The 26,437-nt window shown below is 44.8% G+C and overlaps 1 protein-coding gene across 3 annotated transcripts; it reads left to right on the forward strand.

Annotated features, from left to right (window-relative positions):
• Nucleotides 1–1,573: 1,573 nt before the first annotated feature.
• On the forward strand, nt 1,574–24,813 carry ZBTB2 (zinc finger and BTB domain containing 2). Of its 3 annotated transcripts, none has more exons than XM_004263712.4 (3): nt 1,574–1,703; nt 15,538–15,722; nt 22,048–24,813. In XM_004263712.4, the coding sequence occupies exons 2-3, from the start codon at nt 15,550–15,552 to the stop codon at nt 23,417–23,419; spliced, it is 1,545 nt and encodes a 514-aa protein (XP_004263760.1). In that variant the 5' UTR covers nt 1,574–1,703; nt 15,538–15,549; the 3' UTR covers nt 23,420–24,813. The 3 variants fall into 3 exon arrangements, with proteins under 3 accessions (XP_004263760.1, XP_033260770.1, XP_033260777.1); XM_033404879.2 differs by lacking the exon at nt 1,574–1,703 and adding an exon at nt 2,111–2,238; XM_033404886.2 differs by lacking the exon at nt 1,574–1,703 and adding an exon at nt 21,517–21,633 and having other exon boundaries at nt 15,584–15,722.
• The last annotated feature ends 1,624 nt before the right edge of the window (nt 24,814–26,437 follow it).

The raw sequence follows: 26,437 nt of genomic DNA on the forward strand, positions 1-26,437 counted from the left end.
GTGATAGTGCACCAGAAATGCTTATAGCAGGGTCAGAATTTGGTTTTGCAAGGCAGACATTTAGCCATTCACAAGTCATTTATCTAGCTGATCAAAGAACAAGAAAGTTCAAGGCAGGTATGTACTAAATCTATTACTCACTTCTGGACCACTAAAGTTACACAGCTGCTTATTTTGTCTTCAAAGAAGAAGGAATTAGTCATCAGTAGCCCCAGGTACGACTGGATTACCGAATCACACGCAGATTTTTAGCAGGGACACTGCTGTATGTTAAATTAACTGTCTTAAGATAATAAACTTGCCTTAAGTATTTTGTGAACTACGTGCCAGGGCACTGTGCTTAGGTCTGGCTGTGTCAACCAAAATGGGTTCCACATCAAATCAAGGAGCTTATATCCAGGATAGCATGCTTTAAAACCAGAGTAGCCTAGGAACTGCTGCCTCCATTTTCTTACAAATCAAGCCATATTCTTTTTTAAGTCTTCAAAATCCTAGATATGTAAAACAAATCGTTAAATGCACTCCTCAAAGGACTAAATCATACTTCTAAAGATATAAATAAAATTCTAGCAAAATGGCAACGACGCAAAAGTAAACTTTAACATGTTAAGAATGACCATCAATGAATATTAAACCCCATGCTTGCCCTGTTACCATGTTTCAGGACCTCACCGTTAAAAGATTTCAGGACCTCTAAATTTAACAGAATGGCCAACTCTGGAAGCCACTCTAACAATATCTCAGAGACCAAAGCTTAAAAGGAGAGTAAATTGTTCGTAAGTAACAAACACGCTTTGCAGACTTCGACTTTTCTGGACCAAAGCTTCATAAGCTAAAACCCAATTACTGAAATAAGCACCAAATTCAATCCTAACAGAAACGTCTTACATCACACTCATCTGGTCTGTAAGGAAGCACTTCTACCTCTACACACAGCACCAACAAGCATGTCTACTCCAGTATGCCTTCTCAATTACCACTGGCGGTAAAAAAAAGTATTAGTAATTTCACAACTATCTCCCTGGTTCTCAAGTCCAATCCATTTCAAGTCTTTCAAGGTTAAAATTTATGCTAATACGGGAAGCAGAGGGACAAAGCTATAGGCCAGAGATGTCAAGCACAAGCTTGCAGAAGGATCCAAGCAGTAATTCTCCATCCCTTCCCCGAGCATCTCCAGGATTGTCCTACCTAACACTTCATGTAAACATGGGGCTTGTGACTCAAGCCTCCAGCCCCAATAGGTGGAGAGAAGTTTCCTCGCCTCGTCTGCACATGGTCTGCAGAAGTTTGGCTGGAGTAGAGCGCGGAGCCTGGGTGGGAGCGGCAGCGTACTTAGTGCTGCAGGCGGCGGCGGCTGCGGCGGCGGCAGAGCAGCAGGAGGCGGAGGCGGGCGGGGGGAGGGGAGGCGGCTGGGGGGGCGGAGGGGGCTCTTGCCGCCACAGCTCTCTCGCCGCCTCTCCCCCCCGGCGGGAGCCGCTCTCAGCCTCTTTGCACTAGTCGCTCCGCTCTCTCGGTCATGTGACCTTAACGTAACCGGACAGGAAAAGCCCCGCCGCCGCCGCCGCCGCCGCGCCGGAGACACCGACCGCGGCGGCAGCAGCAGCAGCAGCGAGAAGCAGAGGCGGCGGCGGCGGGGAGAGCACGGCCAAGGCTGCCCAGCGGTGCCTCCTCCACACCCCCCGCCGCAGCGACACCGGCGACAGGTAAGCGCGCACCGCCTCCTCCTCCCGGGGCCGGTGCCCACGTGCCGCCCCCGGCCCGGGCTCAGGGAAAGCGAAGGGGGGGCGGGGGCCACCGGAGCTCGCAAACGGTTCCGGCAGCGACGGTGGCAACAAAGAAGACGAATGACCCCAGTCCCGGGGCTTCAGCTGAAGGCAGGCGGAGGGCCCGGACCACACGGGGACCCGGTTCTGGGAAGCGAGGGCACGGGCGCCCCGCAGGGGCGGGGGCGGCTGCGCCTGGCGCCGGGGCTCTGGCCGCCTGACAAAACCATCCCCCGGAGCCAGGCGGCGGCGAGTCGGCAGCAGCTCCATCCGGGGCTTTGCGCGAGGGGGAGGGGACGGAAGCCGAGAGGGCGGGCGGCGGAGAGGAGGAGGGAGGGAGAAAGGGGAGGGGGGCGATTCGCGTTCCGTTCCCCGTCGCCGGTCCCTCCCTTCCCGCCGCCACCGCGAAGCGCGTCCCGAGCGGCGGCGGCCGGTGAGCGTCCCGCGCTGGAGCCCCAAGAGGCCGGCCCGTCAGGTGCGTAATCCTTCCGTAATCGCCTCGCCGCCGCCTCCTGCTGCTACCGCCGCTGCTTCTTCGGCGGCAAGGCTGCGAGCTGCGGAAGTGGGTTTGGGGGAGGGGAGCGGAGAGGGAGGGGGAGGGGAGGGATCCGGTCCGACCGGAGCAGGCCCGGCCTCTCTGGCGCTTCTCCCAGCTGCAGCGGCTCCTACAGCTGCTGCCGCTACTGCTGCGGCTCCGCCTCCCCGCTCGCGGGCGGGGGCGCGCACGCGCGCTTCCGGCCTCCTCGGGTCTCGCGCTGTCTCCCGCTCTCGCGCGCGCTCTTCCCCTCGCCCTGTCTGGCCACCCCCCCCCGCCCCCGGCGCCGGAGCTGTTGCGCCGGCCGGGGCGTTGCGCACGGCGTAGGCGTCGGCATTGTGTTAAACTCCGCGGGACTTGGGCGAGCGCGCGCGCGCACGCGGGACTGAGGAAAGCGGAGAGCGTGCGGCGCGGCCCAAGTGCGTCGCTCCTCCTCTCCCCTCAGCACCTCGGGGATGGGGGCGGGGCCGGGGTGTGCGGCGCCTGGCCCCGCCCCCGGCCTCGGCGCCCGCCCTTGGCGGGGCGAGGCTGGCGGGACTAGGCTGAGTAGGTGGCCGTTGAGCCGCTTTCTGGCAGAGGGTGGGGGGAAACGCTGGCCCCCGCCCGTGCCGCGGGGGTGGGCGCGCTGAGCGGTGGCTTCCAGCTTCCGCTCCACGGGCGATCTACGCCTCCGGTAAGGCCGAGGCTAGCCCAGAGCTGCGCTGTGGTTGCTGGCTGCTTGGCCTTGAGGCCGGCCTCCGAGCCGCGCTCCCGGCCGATGCGGCCTTCACACCCGTGTAGGGCTCCGCGGAGGGGAGGTTGGGGCGCGGAGGCTGCTTCCTGGGGCCAGAGTCGTTTCCTCGGTGTAGCGAAACCCCCAAACCATTCATTTTTAAACAAGGCTGCAAAGAGACATGGTGATGCAAAAGGTGCTTAGGAAGCGAGGTTTTTGTTCCTTTTAGCTGGTAGTGAATTAAGACGGCAGTAAAGAAAGCAGGGGTAGCAGAGCGGGCAAGAAAGTGGTTGGGCAGAGTGAAAATGTAGTTATTGCTACGCCATTTACTGCGAGAACTTCAACTGCTGAACTCCTAATTATGCCGTAGGGAAATAACCCAGGCTCGTTGCCCCGCCCCCAGTTTGCGGTGTTCCTTAGCTCTTCATCATACAATGGGCCCCCTTGGCGTGTGAGTCTCAGGTCTATTCATTTTCATAGGTTATTGTTTTAGTAAAATAAAGCATTAAAAAGATCGGAATCACGGGCTCAAGCAGAATTCCAAGGTGCTCTGGGTTTCCTTAAACCCAGTCCTTCCTAGGACCGACCCTCTATGTTGACCCCTAATGGGTCACTGGAGCAGGGTATAAATATCACGAGCATTTTAGTCTGAGGGGCCTGAGATTTTATTAGGAAATCAGAACTAAGACATTTTAAACCCTAATTTCTCTGATTTATTACAAGCCAAAATTAATTGTTAAAGGAAATTTTTATTTTGCATTCTAAGTGATCTTGGTATGTGTCCAGGGCATTTTCAAACTGTTAAAAGTAATTTTGAAGAAGGAAGTTTACGACTAATAATACATTCCTGTAAACTGGGCGTTTCTCACTTAATAAATGTGTGGTTTGTATAAGTTTATTTTCTAGCCAAAGACTTGACCTGTGTTGAAACCATCACCAGATCTCAAAGTACAAGAAGTGGCATACCAATGGTATCGGTGCCACAGATAGTCAACAGTGGAGGAACCCTGTTACGGGATGGCAGATAAACCACCCCTAAAGCTTTGCTGTACAGTCCAGCTGCTTACTTGCCAGTTTCAAAGCTTCTCTTCAGAGAGGACGTAAATACCCGGTGCTCCGCCAACTCTTCCCGTGGAATACACCAGCAACAGAGAATAAACACTAGATGTATTAGGTCATAGAATAAAAGCTATGACAGTTTCTTTCTTATCTTAATGGTTAATATGAACTTTGCACTGTCCTCCAAAATCTGCACTTTTGTGATATAAAATTTTTATTAAATTATATAAAATTGCATTTACCCCAGTTCCTCCAAGAAGATACATGTCCCTGTGTAAGGGGATATGCTTTTTCCCCGGCTTGAGAATCACCAACATAGAGGTGGGAAGTGAAGGAGATGTCTAGGGCTGACCTGTGGCGTTGGCTTGGGGTCAGCTGCTTTGGAGTTGGGAGACTCTCCTACCATTTCTTACCTGTGGCTTGTGGCTTCATCCCTAGACCCACTCACCTTTCTGTGAAGTAACTTTTGAGACCGGGCACGTAGTGTAGCGCCAGGCCATCACAGTAAGGGAGGAACTGCTGGTCAGCCGGAGACTTTACCATAAATTTCAAAATCCACCTGACAAAAGGGCATTGGTCACTTTTCCTACTTCCTTATGATCTTTGGGTCACAAAGCATGACCCTGAAAACCAAAAAGGGAATTGAGAATTCTTTTTCCTCCTAGAAAAAGAAATTTAACATTCTAAGCATTAGGTCAAGAATACTTCTTAACCTTTTTTATGCTCAAGTAGGTTGTAATTTTTATTAACAAATTAAACTTAAATAATTAAATATTTCTTTGAATCCATAGTAAATACGGTTGTGTTTTACAGTGCTGATATGCCCTTGATGCAGTCAGTAGCCACAGAAAGAACACTTACAAGGAGTTGGCTGGCCAAGACGGTGAAGACTTTAGGCAAGTTTGAGGCTGGTATTTATGCTCAAATGCAGAATCCCCAGCTCACACGCATTGAGGTTTGCATCATGTGACATTCTCACATCAAGAAAGCTCAGTATGCAAAGATAGGAATTTGTAAAACACTTTACTGTATCTGGTTAAGTACTTATCAAACAAATCTTTTACTTTACAAGAGGCTTTCGTGTACAGTTTCTTTAAATATTGTGCACCCCTAAGTTCTGCATGAAGCAAGGGTGAACTTCAAAATAATGTGAGAACAATTTCAGAGCGTACACATGTTCTTCTATGCCCCGCCTAGTCATTTAGATTCTCCATGTCCCCAGAGTGATTCTGAACAGGGATTGTCTAAGTGTGGTCTACGGTCCCTTGTGAATCCCCAGGACCCTTTCAGGGTTCCATAAGGTCAAAGCTATTTTCCTAATGATACTAAGATGTTACTGGCCTTTTTCACTGTTGACCAAATGTGTCAACATTGGGGAGATCTGCATAACTCAATGAACTGACATTTTCCAAATAACCAATAGGCAGTGTTAAAAGTCATGAATGGGTAAACGATCCATTCAAAGTGTAAGAGACAGCAATGAATTTTACTGTAATTGAGCAGGTAAATTTCATTCATTGATGTATAAAACTTTTAGATCGCACAACTAACCTTTAAGAAACTACCACTTGTCAAGTTTTGGTGTAATATCAAAGAAGAATATCCACAATTACCTGAAAAGTCTACTTAAATGCTTTCTGGGTTTTTTTTTAACTGCGTATGTGGGTGAGACTAGATTTTCTTTAATACTCAACCAAAACAGACATCACAGCAGAGTAAATGGAGAAGCAGGGTGAATGCAGAATCCAGTTGTCTTCTATCAAAGAGATTTGTAAAAATATAAAAAGATGCCACTTCACTATTTTTTTGTTATTTTGGAAGATATAATTTTTTTTCACAAAAATGTGTTATTTATATTAACATGCAATGGGCTTGTTATTGCTATGTCTAATTGAACTAATAAATGTTTTTAAATTTCTCAGTTTTAATTTCTAATATAAATATCAATAGTTATATTCCATATAAACAAAAGCTCTTGATATCATCAGTAATTGTAAAGAGTGTGAAGGGGTCCAAATACCAAAAAGTTTGAGAACCCTGAAATAAAATATTGAAGTGAATTAGTCAGTTAGGTCTTTGAGTTAAAATATATTTGGAGCTCCTCTCTGGCATACATGGAGCTGCACCTATAGGTGATTATGTTTTCTTCAGATTCATTTTACTAATCAATCATACAACATATGAAAAAGGAAGGCAATCTCTACTTTGGAGGGTTATTAGAAGCAAATTAGATTAGGTTTTAAATTTTGCTGTGTGGTCACATCCACATCTACGTTTCCTTAAAGTTGGTTGTAGCATAATACCTTTCAAATTATCACTTAAATATCAACTCTTTTTAGCCATAAATCTCTGACCTGCTTCTCCTTGACATCTGAACTATCCCTGAACTCCCTCCTTCTGACCTCAACTTATACTCAGAAATTAAAAACTAATTTTAATGTTAACTTAAGCAAAGTTCAGTTAAAAAGAAATCTTTTACAAATGCAATGCTTTCCAAAGTCAGAATAAGTGCCAGTGGTAAGCGTATGTCCCTCCTTTTCCTAATTACTATGGGGAGGATTGACTAAAGAAATGTTAAGAAAACTATGTCAACCTATCATCACAACTAAAGACATTTCCTAGCCTCGAAATACGGTTTTAAAATATATTAAAATTCAAACAACCAGCCTCATTCAAGTTTACTTTATAGGCCCTCAAATATTAATTATTAATAATACTAATTGAAAAAGCAGTTTTTTCCTCCTGGTAAGTGGTCTAAACTACTACTTGAAAGAATCAATCTTACTTGTGGGTAGTGCTTTTTCTATTACTGAGGTGTCCTGTGCATTACAATATTCATTTATGTTTCACTTAAATAAAATCAAGGACTCCAGAGGACCCTTTTAGTGCCCTTGAAATGGGTAATCTAAGTGGTATTTAGTATCTTAGAAGGGCTATTATCTTTAAAAAGTGAATCATCAATTCCCAAAAGCTGTTTTGGTCTCCTGTTCTTATACCAAAAATGAAGGAGGAACTTGGGTTGTCAAAATATAATGTGATTACATACGTCCCATTCAGCTGTTCCTCCAGAAGATGAGTCATTTACTTAAGGATCAGCCCACCGTGTGCTGTGTGATGGCAGCTGACAGCACTCGACATCTAGGTAGTAGCCCATTTTCAGAGTGATACAGTGGTGAAGGCAAAACCCAAAGCATTAAATAATATAAATGATTATTTGTATTTGGCTTTGGAAAGTGTTTTTAATTTATTTCAACATGTTACATCTTACAGTCTCTGAATTTGCTTAAGAAAAAAGCCACTTTGTACACCTGTACGTACATAAGAAGGCATTCTGTGCAATCTCACTTTTAACAATTGACTCCCCTCTTTATCTCTACTGGTCTTCAGTTCCTCTCTGCTCACTATTCTGATTTAGGAAAGACAAATGATTTTTTTTTTTAACGTTCCATTTATAGTGTTGAATGGGTGGGGGCTTTATATAGGTCTTCAGTTTTATGTCAGGTTGTTGGCCCTCTGTGACTACGACTGGTAAGAACTTTTAGGAATGACCTGTAGAGCAAGGTAGTGTCGTGGAAGGAGTGTGAAATTTACACCCAGAAGACCAGGGTTCAGTGGACTCCTGTTAGTTTTAACCTCTTTGAGCTATCATGTAATGATTTAAGGATGTGACTTCTAGAGTCAGACACACCTGGCTTCTCCAAAGACTCTCTGACATAAATTACAGACAAGACTTCGGAGTTCCAGACCAACATTACTGACCGACAAGTACCCTACATCCCTACCTGGCATGTCTCAAAAGCATCTCAATCCCAACGTGTCTGGACCTAACCTCATGATCTTCCCCCACAAAACTGGGTTTCTGCCTGTGCTCCCACCACTGGGGGGAGCCCCATGCTCTATCCAGTTACACAAGTTAGAAATCTGGGGATTACCTAGGACACCTTAATCTCCCCCACCCTCCTCCATTGAATCCACCAACAACCAGTTCTGCTGACTTTTTTATCTTCTGTTTTTCAAATTCTGTCCATCTTCATCGCCACCACCCGATCTGTCATCTCTCTTCTAAACCACTGGAAGACCTCCCCTCTCAACCACTTCTAACAGGCCTCCCCTTGCCCACCTCTTTGCCACCATCCCCTGTTTGGTTGGCCCTTCAGCTGCAGCCATCTGATCATGTAGATCAGCTCAGAATGATATTTATATCGTACACATCTGGTCATGTCACCTTTCTTCAAATTCCCTTTGGGAGCTCCTCACTGCTCTTAAGATATGGACCAGAATCCTTAACAAAACCCGAGTCTTCAGCTTCACCTGCCTCATTCGTCTCTGGCTGTTTGCCCTTCAGCCACATTGACCTTCTTTTAGTTCCTCAGTTGCATCTTGTTCCCTCCTGCCTTAAGGCCTTTGCAAATGCTGATCCCTCTGCCTGGAATACTCTACCTTTGCCCAGTTAACTCTTCTCGTTCTTTAAATATCTTCTTAACTTGTATTTCTTCACAAACACCTTCCCTGACCCACAATCCCCAAATTAGACCCTAGTTTTATGACCTCATAGTTCCTTATATTTTTCTTTGATAGTTCTTATCAGAGTTGGCTATTAGAAATCTGTGCACTTACTTGATTATACCCTTGAACTCTGTGTATTCTTCATACTTGTATCCACTGCCCCTGGCACCTTAGGAAGCTCTCATCATGTGCATGACCACTTCCCAGGTCTGCTTCTTAAGAGCTGGCTCTGCATGTGGGCAAGTTACTTAACTTCCCTAAGTCTAAATTTCTTCTGGAAAAAGGCTAATTAATCCTTGACACATAAGTGGTCATTTATTATTAATGCTGTGGTTATTATTATAATTAATAATGAAACAAATAGTAAAAGACAATATACCATGGTATTGACCAGGATTAAATGATGTGTGTGAAGGGTTATTACAAACTATAAAGCACTATTAAGAACATAATTATTAGCATGAAGAAACACGAGGTGACATTTTAAAATTGAAAAATTGTTCCAAAATATAGCACACATTAAATTGATGAGAATTTTGGAGTTAATCTAGGAAAAACAGAAACTGAACTTTTACCCCCAAATCACCCAACTAGTCAGGGGCCAACCGATGATTGGAACTCAACACTCTTCTCCTCTCTAAACATGTAGTTTTTAATTTATTTAACAAATATTGAACCTAAGACAGTATGCTTAGGCACATGGGATAAAGTAATAGATGATAAGTAGCACTCAATGCTGGCTTTCCAGAAGCATCAGGCAGGTTCGCAGAGGCTCTGGAGGTAAGAAGACCCTCCAGTCTTGAAGGTCAGGGAAATTTTGCAAAGGACAAGTAGAGCTGGGGGGGAGGGGCAGGCGGTCAGTGGTGGTCCCTCTGCAAGTGGCACATTCAAAGGTCTTGCACAGAAGTTCCAAGGCCCAGTTCAAACAGCCCCGTCTCCTGACCATGTGAGTAGAAATCAGGTTGCTGAGCTGCTCAGCTTTGAGAGGGAGGCCCCTGAGCAGTGAGTGTTATGTTCTGTTAGGAGCCCAAGAATGGCTTGGGCATTCAGGACATTTTCTGGGCAAAGAAAACTGCAGTTTATCTGTTCACCCAGAATTTCCCAAGTGAGTGAAATACATCATTCTGTCTTCGTTATCGTCAACATACTCAGATAAAACTGGATTTGTGATCATACCTGGACTTCAGAACAATGGGACACTTGTTGATCGCTTGGTAAAGACCACCAAACGGACAGTCTTGTATCAAGAAAACAATTAGGCACAACTTAATGTCATAAAGTAAAACTTTATGTTGTAATTTTTTTTGCATTAGAAAAAATTTGTTTTCCATATGTTGAATGTAGTGCCACTGTACTTCCTCTAGAAGTATATTCTGAAGTTATGTCTCTACCTTTTTATGTTGAAAAGCCCTCCATTCCTAGCAGGTATGTAAATATTTTATGTCTTTTCTTTCAAAATAAAGAGGGAGCACACTCTGTTGGACCCCCAGTTTCAAGGTTGCTTGGTTTGTTTTTAGTAGGTCTTGGCAGCCCAGAAGTCTGGAAACCAATAGTTTAGATTAGCACTAGAGCATGGAATGCAGAGTGAGCAGCGGTGAGGTCACCTGTAAGCCATGTTGAGGAATCTGGGATTCATCCTGAAGGCGGTGGGGAAACAAGAGGAGGATTTTCAGCAGGATGGTAACATCAGATTTGCCCTTGAAAAGATGGTTCTAGCTGTTTCATACGGATAGGTTGGAGAGGCTAGAGCTGGAAACGGGGAGATGAGTAGGGAGGTAGAGTTAAGGCGTGGGGTGGGATAAAGAGTTTAAATTGGTGGCACGTGGGTGGCATATGGGGAGTGAGAGGTAGAGGCCTGAAAGGGGAGTCGGGGTTCCTGGCTTGGTCGAGGGGTAGATGATGGAGCCATGCACTGAGCTGGGGATACAGATGGAACAGGTTTGTGTCTATCGCTTTTATTGTCCCTTTGGGATCTGAGTTGTTTTGCCTAGACTGAATTTAAGGTTCCTTTGGGGCAGCCAAGTGGGAGTGGACCAGATCACCACAGAGAGTCTGCAGAGTGAGAAGTGGGCTGTGGACCAAAAGCAGAGGAGAAAAAGAGGAATCTTGATGGGGATTAAAATAGAATAGCCAGAGGTGAGATGAAAACCAAAGTGCGGCGGCCTGGAAGCAGGGCCCGAATATTTATGGAGCAGGAAGAAGGGTATTAAATGCGGCAGAGAGGTCGAATAAACTACTCTTCCATTGGGCTGGGGAGCAAGAGGCCATCAGTGACTTTGGTGGGCAGTGCAGGGCCATTTCAGTGCTCGCGGGCAGCAGCAATATGGTTGGGTGAGCAGTTGATGGCGGTGGGAAGAGCAGATGTCCATTTCCTCAAGGGGGCGTAGCCTGGAGCAGAGCCAGCCCGTGAACATGCTGCATCCTCAGCCTACGCAGCTCTGTGCAAGTAAAGCCTCATGGAAATGATTATGAAGGGGGCCGTGATAAGGAAAGAAGATTGGTGAAAGGGCGGTACTGTCCGCTGGATGGGGGTGGGGCAGGAGCTCCCTGAGATGCTCCAATACCGGTACCCTCTCCTCCCTCTACCCTCTTACCCCGTTTTCTCAGGTTCATTTATATATGTGAGAATCTAGGGGGGTGTTTTTCTTTTTCCCACTGAGAAAGGCTTTTTGGTCTCTAGAGTAAAGACGATTTTTAAAAATTGATCTGTATGGGATTTTCCCCCCATGTGAAATATGAACATATGACACATTTTCTTTGTTTCTCCTTTCATTTGGTTTTTCCACTTTTCAGAGACTCCGGACATGTGTTCTGCCTTCTGTATTTGAAAGACACATTCAGTTCATTTCCTATTCTAGATGCCCCTAAATTGAGATCCTAAAATAACTAGTAGACCCTCTTTAAAAATAAACGTTTTGCAGTTTTATCATAGTTTTATTCTTATGATCTGCATAAGATACTTACGTTAGTCCGTTTTGGAACAAGGGGAGAGCCATACATTTTGCTACATCGAAGAGATGATATATAGCCATTCATGTAAAAATCCCAAACCTCAAAATCGTCCTATAAAATGCTGATAAATTTGATGAAAATTTTCTATGTCAAAAATCTCTCTAAAACAAAAGAGAGAAAAATATTAGCAACATATGTGACAAAGGGCTCGTTTTCTTTATATACAAAGGGTTTTACAGATAAGAAAAAAGAACAAATAACCTGATAGAAAATGGGCAAAGCTCATGAACAGAAGCAAGAGGACATAAAAATATACTTCAGCTCATCATTAAATCCATAGAAGGTAAAAAGCGATATTGGCAAAGATTCTTTAAAAAGTGATAATACCCAGTGTTGGCCAAAGTGTGGGGAAATGGGTGGGGTGGATGGACACTATTGTGTGTCCATAATATTTGAATCTCTTATAACAAGTATATACACTTTAAAGTAGACATTAAGAATCCCCTATTAATTTTAAACAGACATCCTTGTATGTAGTGCGTTCCAAAAAATCAAATGAACCCCAGTTTAAACCCTACTTCTTGTTCTTAGGTATTCTATAATCTTGGGCAAGCTACCTGACTTCCCTAAGCCTGATTCCTCATTTGTAAAATGTGGTTAGCAAAACCTCAAATAGCTCAAGTCAGTGTGAAAGTAAATGAATGACATATAGGTATTATACTTTTTGTAGAGAAAGGCAAGTTAGTAAGATGGGAAAGGAAGTGTTCTGGCGCTTTTCAGAGAACAGCCTTGAAGGCAAGTTTCTAAAGTTATATCCTGGTGGAGGTCAGATGAGAGCGATGTTTCTTAGTCATCCCGGTTACTTTGCCACCTGGCAATGTCCCTGTCTGTCCTTCCTGATCTTCATGCTTTCGCCTTCTCTGACATACGCAGAAAACACTGGGGAACTAAGTTCTCGATCCACGCCACTGATGTTCACCTGCAAGCAAGACTACAGTCCAGGTCTCTTCACACTCAAACTCCTGCAAACAGGGATGGCTCTCCTGCCCCTCATGCTTGGATATATAGCTCTTGGTAGAAAACACGATACTTGACATTCTGGAGTCTTGCTCTGGGACCAGATCAGTCTCTTAAAGAATCATTCCACTTTGTTCGTTTATTTTAGGGCACACTGGTCAATTTCTGTATCTGCCAGCTCATCCCCAGAACCTAACCCTAACCCTAGAACAGGAGGGTGAGGCGTTGAGCACCAGCTGAGTAAGAATCGATGTGTTTCTGTTTCTATATTTGTTTTTAAGCTTACTGGTAATGCTCTCTCCACAGTCGCTTCCCTGATTCTGAAGTTAAGCATCGTGGTTATCCATTTTTAATCTAATTAATTAATGTGTGATGGGCTTTCCTTTTTTAACTTTTTATTTTGAGATAACTGTAGATTTACAAGAAATAATACAGAAAGATCTCATGTACCCTTTACCCAGTTTCCTCTAATGGAAACATCTTGCAAAATTCTGCTCCATCACAACCAGGGTATTGACATTGATACCGTTGAGCTGCAGAACATTTCTGTCACCACAGGGCTCCCTCCTGTTGCCCTTCTATACAGCCAAGCATCATTGCCCTCCTCTCCCCTTGCCCCTCCACCACTAATCTGTTCTCTACTTCTGTAATTTTCAAGAATGTTATGTAAATGGAATCATACAGTATGTAACCTTTGGGGACATAATTCACCCAGGTTGTTGCCTGTTGCTGTAGTTCATTTCGTCTTAAGGCTGAGTAGTTTCCTGTGGTTTGGGCATACCACATTGTTTTAACTGTTCAGCCATCGAAGGGCATCTGGGTCGCTTCTGGTTTTTAACTGAGGAGTAAAGCTGCTGTGGATATACAGGTGCAGATTTTTGTGTGAACCTAAGTTTTCATTTCTCTGGGATAAACGTCCATGTGTGCAATTGCTGGGTAGTATGGTAGTTACATATTTAATTTTTAAAGAAACTGCTTACTTTTCCAGAGCGGCTGCACCGTTTCACCTTCCCACCAGCAATGGCATGAGCAGTCCATTTCTCCGCATCCTTGCCAGCACTTGATTGTTGTTCTTTTATATTTGGTTCTTTTATATTTTTTCCTTTTCCTTTTCCTTTTTTTTTTTTTTTTGTCTATGGAAGTCCAGTTGATCCAGCACCATTTATTGAAAACTGTTCTTTCTCCACTGAATTATTTTTGTGCCTTTTTCAAAAATCTACTGTACATAATTATGTGGGTTTCTCTATTCTGTTCCATTGATCTGTGTGTTTATCCCTCCGTCAGTACCATACAGCCTTGAATACTGTAGCTATATAATACATCTCGAAATTGGATAGACTGATTCCTCCCGCTTTATTACTCTTTTTAAGAACTGTTTTAGCTATGCTAGTTTCTTTGCCTTTGCATAAACATTTTAGAATATTCTCATCTGTATCTACAAAGAAAATCTTGCTGGGATTTTGAAAAGAATTATATCAAACCCATATATCAGTTTAGAAAAAATTGATTTATATTATGTGTTCCTAAACATAAATACAGTATGTCTCTTCATTTATTTAGATCTTCTTTGATTTCTTTCACCAGCATTTTGTAGTTTTCAGTATACAAGTCCTATACGTGTTTTGTTAGGTTTACATATATGTATTTCATTTTTTGTATGATTATAAATGATATATTTCTAATTTCAGTGTCCACGTGTTCAGTGTTAGTATATAGAATTACGATTGGGTTTGTTTGTTTGTTTTTGGCTGTGTTGGGTCTTTGCTGCTGCGCGGCATGTGGGATCTTCCCGGACCAGGGGTCGAACCTGTGTCCCCTGCGTTGGCAGGTGGAGTCTTAACCACTGCACCACCATGGAAGCCCTACAATTGGTTTTTATGTGTTTATCTTGTATCCTGTGGCATGGCCAAAGTCATTTAATAATTCCAGGAGGTTTTGTAGATACCTTGGGATTTTCTGTGTATATAAAAGTCATGTCATCCGCAAATAGGGACAGTTTTATTTCTCCCTTTCCTGTCAGTATGCCTTTTATTTCCTTTCTTGCTTTATTGCTCTAACTAGAATATCCAGTACTATATTGAATAGTGAGAATGGACATCCTTGCGTTGTTCTCAGTCTTAAGGAGAAAGCATTCGCTCTTTCTCCCCATTAAGTACACTGTTGAGTATAATGTTGATATTTGTGTGCTGGGCTTTTATAAATGCTGTTTGCCTGTGGGAAGGAACACATCAGGATTTGATACACCGGCTCCCCCAGAGGCAGTTCCCCTACTACAAATAGATTGAGGCCATGTGGTTTGCTGGAGTGAAGTATGAGGAATTAAAGAGGTTAGAACCTTGGAGTCAGAACATTCAGATTTAAGTTTTGACTCCCCCCACCTTCTGGCCAGATGGGCCAGGCTAACTACTTGCACCTCTCGAAGCCCATTTCCTCCTCCACAAAAGATGGAGAAGAGGACCAGTCCTGAGCCCTCACCCTTGAGGAGTAACCATGTGGGGTTATTATAGCCCTGCCGGCTGCAGCCCTGTCCACACGGCAGAAGCTGGAGGATTGTCCAGACTTGGTGAGATCTTGGCCCTACCCTGCTGTGCCACACCCCAGCACCTTAATTTACTTCTCTCTCTGGAAGGTTGGACAACTTCTGATGGATCATTAGAATTTGCGTTTGGAATCTTAAACTCAAAGACAAAAGATCCAGGAATGTTTGCTGTCTGGCGGGCTGACGGCTCAGGCCCATTTCCTGGTTCCTCCACTTACCATCTGTATAAACTTGGGCAAAGCACGCAGTCCCCGAATTCACCATAAATTTCATCATCTGTAAAATGGGAGTAACAACAGAACTACTTCACAGGGCTGTTGTGAAGACTGAGTGAATTTATGTAACGTTTCTAGCAGTGCCTGACATATTAGCCGTGACCATTACTGTTGGTGACTATAAAGACACTACTTATTTGTGAATCATCTTTCTTAAAACAAAATTGTTTGCTTTGCAGATTTTTTAAAAAATGGATTTGGCCAACCATGGACTTATTCTCCTGCAACAGTTAAACGCTCAGCGAGAGTTTGGTTTCCTGTGTGACTGCACGGTTGCCATCGGCGATGTGTACTTCAAGGCACACAAATCAGTTCTTGCTTCATTCTCCAATTACTTTAAGATGTTGTTTGTCCATCAGACCAGGTAACTAACGTGGTTGATAATAATCTAATGACTGTAGACTCTGAACTTCCGTGGCCCTCTTTCCCGTGAACATGCGCTTCGCCCTCATCACCACCGGGGGTCTCGCCGCCTCTCCCCAGGTTCCAGTCCCTCATCACCTCGCTTGCCCCGAGCAGCCCCTCCACCTCCGGGTAGCCACGCTGGGGGTCACCTACACAGTCAGGATCGGCAGGGTCGGGTCCACTACGAAGGCAGCTTCCTCTCACTCCTCCGGCCCCGTCCCGGCTGTCCCCCAGGCTTTGAGTATTTATCCTTGTCTCCTAATGAGAAGCTTGGCGGCCTGAATTCCCACAATTTCCTTCTTTTCTCTCTTAAAATGTCTCAGTCTCCTTATCTTTGCACAGTTTTTTTCTTCCCATCTCTCTGTCTTGGGGAAAAGGGCCCCTGGTTGTCTAAGGAAAACAGTCTTCCTCCTGCCCTTAGGCTCCCAGATCCTACCCTGTAGTTTTCATTCTGTACTTTCCATTTTATACTTGTGCCCCCATTGCCATCCCCAAGCCTGTGAAGGCTCAGCCCTTCCGTGACACGGCTGTCTACCTGCGAGATGGTGCTGCTTTTCCTTTGTTTCACTGTGAAAGTTCTACAAAGGACGACCGATGGCCTCGCTTCCGCTCTCCTCATCCCACACTCTTCCTCTCCGTTGGCACTGTGGTTTCCACCCATCGCTCCACTGGCATCATTTTTCCAAGGTCGCCTCTTCATCAGAATCACTGCCTCTTCCCAGTCTCTGTCGTCCCTGACCTCTGCAGCCTTTGCGACTGTTTTCTTCCTTCTGAAGGGCTGTCACCTGCATTTCGATGACTCTGAATCCCCCTTGTTTTTCTGCCTTCTCCACAGGCGCCTCCTGCAGTTTTGGTGAGTGGGGTCTCCACGCTGCTTTCTCTCTGCCTCTCCTGATGGGCGCTCATCTTTTCCTGGGTCTTGCCTCTGCTGGAAACCCGTTGACAGATCTGGGCTTGATCTTTCTCTGTCTCCAGAACTCTGTTTCCCAAGGCCACAGGCTGCCTGCTGGACATCTAGAATTGAATATCCTCTTTTATCTCATTTTGCATGCCTAAAACTGAATTAAGTCTTCCCTGAAGTCCCTTCTGACTTCCCTATTTTTTTTATCTTCAAGTAAACCATACTAAAAATCTCTCTAAAATCGTATCCTGTCGGTGCCCAAATCATGTTTTCTTCATAATTACCTCTCACATTAGTTCTTTCCTTCCCTTCTCACTTCCATTTCCTAATCATTTTCCACGTTACTGTCAGATTAATATTCCTAAGCATTGCTTTGATTGGAGTGTGCCTTTGATCCGAAACCTACCAGATTGTGTTACTCCTTTGATTGGAAACCAAGAGGACACCCATCACACATCAAATTAGCACACAGATTCCTCATTCTGTCTTTCAAGGCCCTGCAGGCATGAAGCCTGACCTCCTTCCAGCCTGTCTCCCGACCGCACGCCCACCTGGACCACGCTTTGCTGGCCTTCTGCCCACTCCCTGAGTTCTAGTTTACACATCACCTCTTCCGTGACCTCCGCCCCCGCAACAGTCAAGTGAGCCGAAATGATGAAAAGCAGTCTCTTCCTCTCTCAATAGCACTTTATTTATGCCTTTTTGTACGAGCAACATATTTTCCCTTTGTTGTTGTTATTTGCGTACTTACTTACCACCCCTCCTCATTTGTAAGATGCTTGAGGGCAAAGACTGGGTTTTACAAATGTTTTTGAACATTTGCAGCCAATAGTTCGGGGATTTGTACATAATAGACACTTGATAAATGTCTAGAGGAGCAGAATGGGGGATTAGTAGGATTAATGGCAGGCGGAGCTTGCTTTATCTTGGGACACTAAGGATGCTTCTGTTTCCTTCATTGTCAGAGACATCACAGCTAATAGGCACTGGAAGTCTCTAGGCAGTGAATGAAATTGTCTTGCAAAGGGACAGGTTTTCATTTTGAGGCATAAAAGAATATAATGTAATGGGTTTTAAATAGATGCAGGAAACTTAAGTGTAGAACAGTAAGCAAAGACCTTTCTAACAAAGGAATGTGATGTTGGTGCAGAGAGGAGCCAAGTTTCAGCAACAGTGTGTTATTGCCCCAGAGCTGGCGCGTGCCATTTGGGCTGCCTGAGGCCTTGACCACCTCTGGTGAGAGGAGAATACTGCGCGAAGACCACAGCCATGCTTTTAACTGCTGGCTACTGTAGAGATAGGCCAAGAATACAGTTTTTTCACACTTAAGAAGAGTGTTTTATGTCTGCAGTTACCACTAGATGTCTCTGTCTTATGGACACTCTCTAAGTGAAAGTTTTAAATCATGTAGCACTGCAGACTTGGAGCTCTCAAAAATAAAACAGAGACAGGCCTTGCTAAGTACAACCTCTGACAACATCTAACGTTATTTTAAAATCTTTACTTTCAAAGTTCTTTAAGCCCAACTTTTACTTGAAGGGTCTAGTGAAGGAAAGATTGAAAATGTAAATGACTGTGAAAGTTTACAGGAAGGGCTTGTAGCTGTGCTAAAACTATATTTTTCCTCCATAAAAGTGTTATGTCAAACAGACATCTGCAAATCAAACCACTTAGGTGTAAGCATATTGTAGAGAGCTGTGTCCTTCCCAGAGCACTTGCAAATGACCAGAGTGGCCCAGAGCAAGCTTGAGCAAATTGACAGGAGGTCTGGCTGACTGGGAGGGAGAGCCGTCAAGGACAGCAATGGCTGGAACGTAACATAAGGAGTTTTTTGGGTTTTTTTTAATTGGTTGCTAACTTTTTTTTTTTTTTTTTGGCTGCGTTGGGTCTAAGTTGCTGCGCACAGGCTCTCTCCAGTTGCGGCGAGCAGGTGGCCACTCCTCGCTGCAGTGTGCAGGCCTCTCATCGCGGTAGCCTCTCCCTCTGCGGAGCACAGGCTCCAGGCTCATGGGCTCTAGAGCGCACGCTCAGTAGTTGTGGCTCCGGGCCCAGCTGTTCCGCGGCATGCGAGACCCTCCCGGACCAGGGCTTGAACTCGTGTTCAACCACTGCGCCACTAGGGAAGCCCTAAGGAGCTTTTAAAATAACTTCTGAAGTGTCTTGAGTGTGTCTATGTGCTTCTGCTTTAAGAAAAGAAAAAAAAGTGAACAAATCAGGATAAATTGGCATCTGGAAACCTCCCAGAGCCCTGGGTACTTGCAGTAAACCCCAGGGACACGCCCTTTCCTCTCCCTGGGGGCTCCTCACTAGCTCTGCGGCCCCTGGAGTCCTTCCTTCTCCCTCTAAGCCTGGCTGAAGTGTGGACGGGGCCTCCCCAGACCCATCCCTTCTTTGCCATCAGAAACTGTATGAAGTTCTTTAAAATTTGAGAGATTTACTGTCCAGTCACCTCCATTCACAGTCGGTAGAAGAGGACAACCTATACAATAACAAATAATGGGAAATTATAAAACTTACAACAGAGTTTTTCTGGAAAGGGGCCCTGCTTTGTATTTACCTCTCATGGATGCTGAAAAATGTAGCCCTGCTTTGGATTTCTGCCCTTCCCTCTTCTCTGCCCTGGGGGCAGCGGGGCTTTCTCTCCCCTCCTCCTGCCCAGAGGAGCATTCCTACCCTACACCTACAGAACAAAAGGTGCCCTATGGTCTCCTGGGGGTGATTTGCATCTCTGAAGGCCTGTGGCTTTCCGGTTCATTAGGCCTTTGCCTGGCCCTGGAAAGATCCCCAGTAGTTAAGTCTTCAATCAGGAGTTGACTGCTTACATTATGAAAGTGTCCTTCAGCACACCTAATCCCTGCAGCTTTATTTTGAATATTGCATTTCCCTAAAGCATCTAAATATGTTCTAGTATTCACATAATATTGTTGGCACTTACCTTGTGCTTAAAGGGAGGCCCACCCAATAAAGACACGAATGATCTGTGTGTCTTTTTTAAAAACAGAGTGACATAAACTCTTCCTCTTTCTACCGTCAAAGGGGTGCTGGTTTTTAGGCTTGATCTTTATTCTTTGGCTTCCATACTTTATAGTCAAACATTTTCCTCATGATTATTTGTATGCCGTCATGTTGAAATATACACACATTGATAGCGATGCAGTAATTATCCAAATCTATTTTGTCACAAATTGCTATTAAAGTCACTTTCCCCCCTTTTTTTTAACAGAATAAAATATTAAATTTAGAAGAGCAGAATATACTGATACTATTTTAGCATATTGGAAAATATTTGTTAATAAGATAAATAGCTTAATAGTAATAGTAAATCTAATAGTAATGAGTGGTATAATCAAAAATGATTGTAAATTCTAAAGGAATTCAAGGAAGGTGTCTTTAAAGTTTAAAAATGCACTGTCGGGCTTCCCTGGTGGTGCAGTGGTTACGAATCCACCTGCCAATGCAGGGGACACGGGTTCGAGCCCTGGTCCGGGAAGATCCCACGTGCTGTGGAGCAACTAAGCCCGTGCACCACAACTACTGAGCCTGCACTCTACAGCCCATGAGCCACAACTACTGAGCCCTCGTGCTACAACTCCTGAAGCCCGGGTGCCTGGAGCCCGTCAAGAGAAGTCACCGCAATGAGAAGCCCACGCACCACAACGAAGCGTTAGCCCCCGCTCGCCGCAACTAGAGAAAAGCCCGTGCACAGCAACAAAGACCCAACACAGCCAAAAATAAATTAATTAAATAAATAAAAATTTTTTTTTAAATGCACTGTCTATAGAATATATTCACTCAGTGTGTGATAGCACACATACCTCATAATATGTAGATATACATCTCACTGATTGATAATGATGCATTAGAGTTTCCCTAAGGGCCCAGGGAGAGTTCTTGGGACCTTTTTATTATTGTTGCTTGAATCAGAATGCTGTTTCTGGGATGATGCAAACACTAAAGTCTAAAAGTTCTAAAATCAATTTTGCCACAACTGCTTTAGCTACCTCAGATAAATCATTTAACTTTGGGAGACCTCAGTTTCCATGTCTGTCAGATGGGAATAGTCAGATCTGCCTCATCTACTCCACAGGGTTGTCTTCATGCTCCGAAGACTCTTGGTGCTTTGGCTTAGGAGTTAGACTCAAATTTAAATCCCAGTTCCGTTGCTTACTAACTCTGATACTGAGCAAGGTATAAATCCCTTTGAACCTTAACTCCTTATCTGTAAAATGAGAATTAATGGCAATTAAATGAGAAAATGCCTATAAATCCCAGCTGCAGGGACTTCCCTGGTGGCGCAGTGGTTAAGAATCCTCCTGCCGATGCAGGGGACACAGGTTCGATCCCAGGTCCGGGAAGATCCCACATGCCGCGGAGCAACTAAGCCCGTGCGCCACAACTACTGAGCCTGCGCTCTAGAGCCTGCAAGCCACAACTGTTGAGCCCATGTGCTGCAACTACTGAAGCTCACGCACCTAGAGCCCGTGTTCCGCAACTAGAGAAAGCCCACGCGCAGCAATGAAGACCCAAAGCAGCCAATAAATAATTATTAATTAATTCTTTTAAAGATAACTGGAGAATATTAGAAACAATTAAAAAAAAAAATCCCAGCTACAGTTCTAATGATGAGGATGATTACATTTGTGAAGGAACTGAGTTGTCCCAGAGCTGCTTTTCATGCAATCTGGCAATGCTGGGGCAGTGATCTGACTCCATTCGAGCTAGAATGTGGTTTGCCGTTCCTGTTCTTCCCAGCTCTACAGCACCCCAGCCCCATGCTGGCGAGAGCAGAGGGTTGCAGAGCGGGGGTAAAATGAGGTTTTCCTTTTTCTCGCTTTTGTTGTCTTGCTCTTAGGCACTAGTCCAGCTCCTCCATGTTATATTGTTTGACTCTTACCTTGAAAGATCTGCTGAGCTCTGGATGGCCCTGGATCAATACAGAGTCCTAGACATTTAGCTAAAAGATCTGCAGGTCAGTGGTTCTTAACCATCTACTGGGTCACAGGCCACTCTCAGATAGAAAGCAATGGATCCTCTCCATAAAACACAAAGTTTTTTATATATGATATAATTTTACGTAGATTACTAGGAGAAAAACTGCTTCAAGAGTCTATGAGTTAAGATACCACATTTGTTTAACATGAATTTTCCTTTCTCAGTCCTTTAAAATATCTTTATTGTATTTCTCTCTGTTCTTAATAGGATTAGAGTTAAATTATATAGGCTCCAGTATTCTAGTTCATGAAATGAACAGTAAGATATACGTGAGATGGTCTTGTTTCTTTTGCCTTTATAAGTACCGGGTTTTTCCCCCAGGCTTTATGTTGTCGTTTGAGTCATGAATTGATGTTCACTCACAGGCTTGTTTTTGGCCTGTTTCTTGCAGTGAGTGTGTCCGTTTGAAACCCACTGACATCCAGCCCGACATCTTCAGCTACCTCCTGCATCTGATGTACACAGGGAAGATGGCCCCTCAGCTGATCGACCCGGTGCGGTTAGAGCAGGGGATCAAGTTTCTCCACGCTTACCCGCTGATCCAGGAGGCCAGCCTGGCCAGTCAAGGAGCCTTTTCTCATCCTGACCAGGTCTTTCCGCTGGCGTCTTCCTTGTATGGCATCCAGATTGCAGATCATCAGTTGAGACAAGCCACCAAGATTGCTTCAGCGCCGGAGAAACTTGGCCGAGAGCCACGGCCGCAGCCGTCCAGGATGAGCCAGGAGCAGGTGCCTGAGGCCTCCCAGCTCTCCCAGCTGCCCTCGAACCTGACCCAGGTGAATCGGACACACATGACCCCCTCGGACCCGCTGCAGACCTCACTGTCGCCCGACCTCGTCTCCACTCCTGTTCCTCCCCCGGCCCCCGGGGAGGAGACCAATCTGGAAGCCTCTTCCTCGGACGAGCAGCCTGCGCCCCTCACCATAGCCCACGTCAAGCCCAGCATCATGAAGAGGAACGGAAGCTTCCCCAAGTACTACGCCTGCCACCTGTGTGGGCGGCGCTTCACCCTCCGGAGCAGTCTGCGGGAGCACCTCCAGATTCACACGGGGGTCCCCTTCACAGCCAGCCAGCCCGGAGAGAGCCGCGTGCCCCTGTCTCTCTGCAGCAACACGGCGGACCTAGGAAAAGACGCCATGGAGGTGCCTGAAGCGGGGATGATCAGCGACAGCGAGCTGCGGCACATCTCGGACTCGCCCATCATCGACGGGCAGCCGCACTCGGAGACGCCGCCGCCCTCAGACATCGCGGACATTGACAACCTGGAGCAGGCGGACCAGGAGAGGGAGGTCAAGAGGCGCAAGTACGAGTGCACGATCTGCGGTCGCAAGTTCATCCAGAAGAGCCACTGGCGGGAGCACATGTACATACACACCGGGAAGCCTTTCAAATGCAGCACTTGTGACAAGAGCTTCTGCAGGGCCAACCAGGCTGCCCGGCACGTGTGCCTCAACCAGAGCATCGACACGTACACCATGGTGGACAAACAGACTCTGGAACTCTGCACCTTTGAGGAAGGCAGTCAGATGGACAACATGTTGGTACAGACGAACAAACCCTACAAATGCAACCTGTGTGACAAAACGTTCTCAACTCCCAATGAGGTTGTTAAACATTCATGCCAAAACCAGAACTCAGACGTTTTCGCCCTAGACGAGGGGCGGTCCATTCTCCTGGGCAGTGGGGACTCTGAAGTGACGGAGCCCGACCGCCCAGTGTTAGCTTCCATCAAAAAGGAGCAGGAAACAGTGTTGTTAGACTGAATGTTACTTATCTTTTTAAAAAACTGTCATTTTTACAAAGACTATCTTCCTTCCCTTCCCCCAAGTCAGAACTCTTGTTCTCCGTGGCATGATACAAACAGGTCCCTGCCCCTCCCTCCCCCTCCCCCTGCCCCAGCCCCCCCTCCTCCGTAAAGGCTTTGTGCATTATAAACCTGGAACACATTTACTTTAATTCAGGGGATATTGGAAAGATAATGGTCAGTAGTACTTATAAGCTCAAATAGACTTCGAGAAGTTTTGGATGATTGGAACTAATGAAGGGTATATAACGAAACAAAACAATTCGAATGCAATTTGGTAAGCTAAAATTATGACTTTCCCTGGGTAATAAGTCTTCCTTCTCAGAAAGACAATGTCTGAAAATACAGCATGCTGCTTAGAGATACAGTGGGGCTCTGTACTATGCAAAATCTAGAGGTGTGGGGAAACTTTAAGTCCAAGAAAACGTTGTTAGTATTTATCCTCCAGAGGTCTTATTTCAGAATGCATCCTTTGAGATTATGTCCAGTTAAGAAAAATTATTAGTTAAGAAATCTACTTGAACAAAACACAAAAGAGAAAAAGTAATAATGTGATGGCAATCTTAATTTTTGGATAAAACATGACAAGCTGTGAGTTTGTGTGTCTGGAAGAGAAAATGTGTGGATACTTGATGTAAACAGGTGAATTAATGCAAATGCCTTATCTAATTGCTGGCTTCTTTCAAAGTTGAACAACAAGAAAATACTGTGTTTTAGTTTCTGACAAATTTGTCAGTTGTTTTAAAAATCACATTTGAAAGTACTGTTCTATAGATTGTCTTTCTGAATAGAAAACAACATGCCATTCTAGCAGTTGCCAGTGGTAAATTTGTTTTTAGCACCAGTCAGCTGCTTTTAAATCAGTGTGTGTATGTGGGGAAAAGGATACAGGAATATGCATCTTACAGGGAAACTTGTGAGCAGATGTAGCAACTTCAATGACTTTAAATGTTACTGCTAATAGTTTACTGGCAACATTCACTGAAGCATCAAAAATGGCAAAGAGAAATCAGGACAAAACACTTAACTGTGCTGTTTGGGAAAAAACTTAATTTTGATGTTTAGTCTCCAGTTTTTTTTTTTTAAACACAAATTTCCTCCATCTGCCTGAAAGCAGTAAAAGTTGTCCATTAATCTTCCTTTAGGCCAGTAACAGAATGGTCTCACAGGATAAAACAGGAGCCAGAAATAAGGACCGAAGGGGAAAGGGAAGAACAGTTAATAACTGTGCTGTACGTATATGTTAAAAACTGAATATCCCGTCATCCTATTTCATGTATAGTTGAGTTCTCAGATTTGTAAGTTTTTATACATACTTTCATTGAATAAACATTTGACTAAATGGGTACATGATTTTATCTATGCATTACTTTGTTTACCCAAAAAGATGCAGGACGGCCAAGTAGAGAGCATTGCTCCAAGAGTCAATTTCTTGCTGTGTCTCCGCCTCTCTCTATCTGTTGAACTTTGGGCAATTCCCCTACCCTGAGTGGTACTGTCTCTACTTGTAAAATGAAGGCAATAACTGCATTGGATCATAAGATTGTGAGAATCAGATGAGTCAACGATATAAGAAGATGCTATGAAGAATCAGGGTTTGACCACAAATGGGTCTAGATATTGTCTTATCCAACTTTTTTTTACAAGGAGGTAGAAAAGAGGCTAAGGTGTTTGCCTAAAGATGACACAAGTACAGGCTATATAAACCTAGATTATTAAATATTAAGAGGTTTCTACCAATTTCATCTTTTTTAAAAAAAACTACTGTAGTCTCCACTTATCTTCAGGGGATATGTTCCAAGAACCTGAAACTGTAGACAGTACCAAACCCCATATACCCTATGTTTTTTCCTATACATACATACTTAAGTTTAATTTACAAATTAGACACAGTAAGAGAATATCTAAATTGCCAGCATCACTGCTCTTGCGTTTTGGGGCCATTTTTAGTAAAATAAGAGTTATTTGAACACAAGCACCGCAATACCCTGACAGTCGATTTGATAACGCAGACGGCTACTAAATGACTAACAGGCGGGATATGCTACGGGGTGATTGACGTCCCAGGAGAGATGGAGTTGGCGGCACAGTATTTCATCCTGCTAGTCAGACGGCCACAATTTAAAACGTATAAATTGTTTATTTCTGGAATTTTCCATTTATTCAGTTGGAAGTTGACGGCAGAAAGTGAAACCTCGGATAAGAGTTCTACTGTATATTCACATCTCCCAACTTAGATGAGAGTCTTGTGCCTAGTTAACTCCTCTGAATATCTGAAAGGGATAATCAAGGTGTGCCTCCACAGCCCTTCAGGCAGACAGGGAGTCTTGAAGACCAGAAAGTCATGGGAATCACAAAGGATCTGGTGGATGAAGAGAGAGGGGTGAGTGCCTGCACCCTGATGGAGAAGGAAGGGTAGGTGTTGTGTTCACCTACTCATGCTGGGGTGCAGGGGCTCTTAGCAGCTTGCGGCCACCTCCTCCATGTGGCAGACCTGGACAATGCCAGTTGCCTCCCCAAACCAAAAGCTGAGTACAGATAAGGAAGCTCACCCTACCCTGGGATACTCAGTACCTATTTAATCCTAAGAGGTTATAAACTAATAATTTATTCTGAGTTTTTGATGGTACCAGTTTAAATAAGCTTTGGACATTTCAGTTGATGGTATTGTTCCTGGTGATTTTGAGCTTCTTGACGTCTCGTCGCAGAAAGAATTCAATGAGAGACAGAGTTACAGATAGGAAGTGGATGTATTTAGAGAAACACACTCCACAGACAGAGTGTGGGTCATCTCAGAAGGCAAGAGGGCCCTGAAATACAACGTCGTCAATTTTAATGGGCTGGGTAATTTTATAGGCTAATGAGTGGGAGGATTATTCCAATTATTTGGGGGAAGGGGCGGAGATTTCCATGAAGGGGCCATCGCCCACTTTTTGGCCTTTTATGGTTGGCCTCAAAACTGTCATGGCGTTGGTGG

The sequence above is a fragment of the Orcinus orca genome, chromosome 12 (genome assembly GCF_937001465.1).
Source record: "Orcinus orca chromosome 12, mOrcOrc1.1, whole genome shotgun sequence".
NCBI classification, from domain to species: Eukaryota; Metazoa; Chordata; class Mammalia; order Artiodactyla; family Delphinidae; genus Orcinus; species Orcinus orca.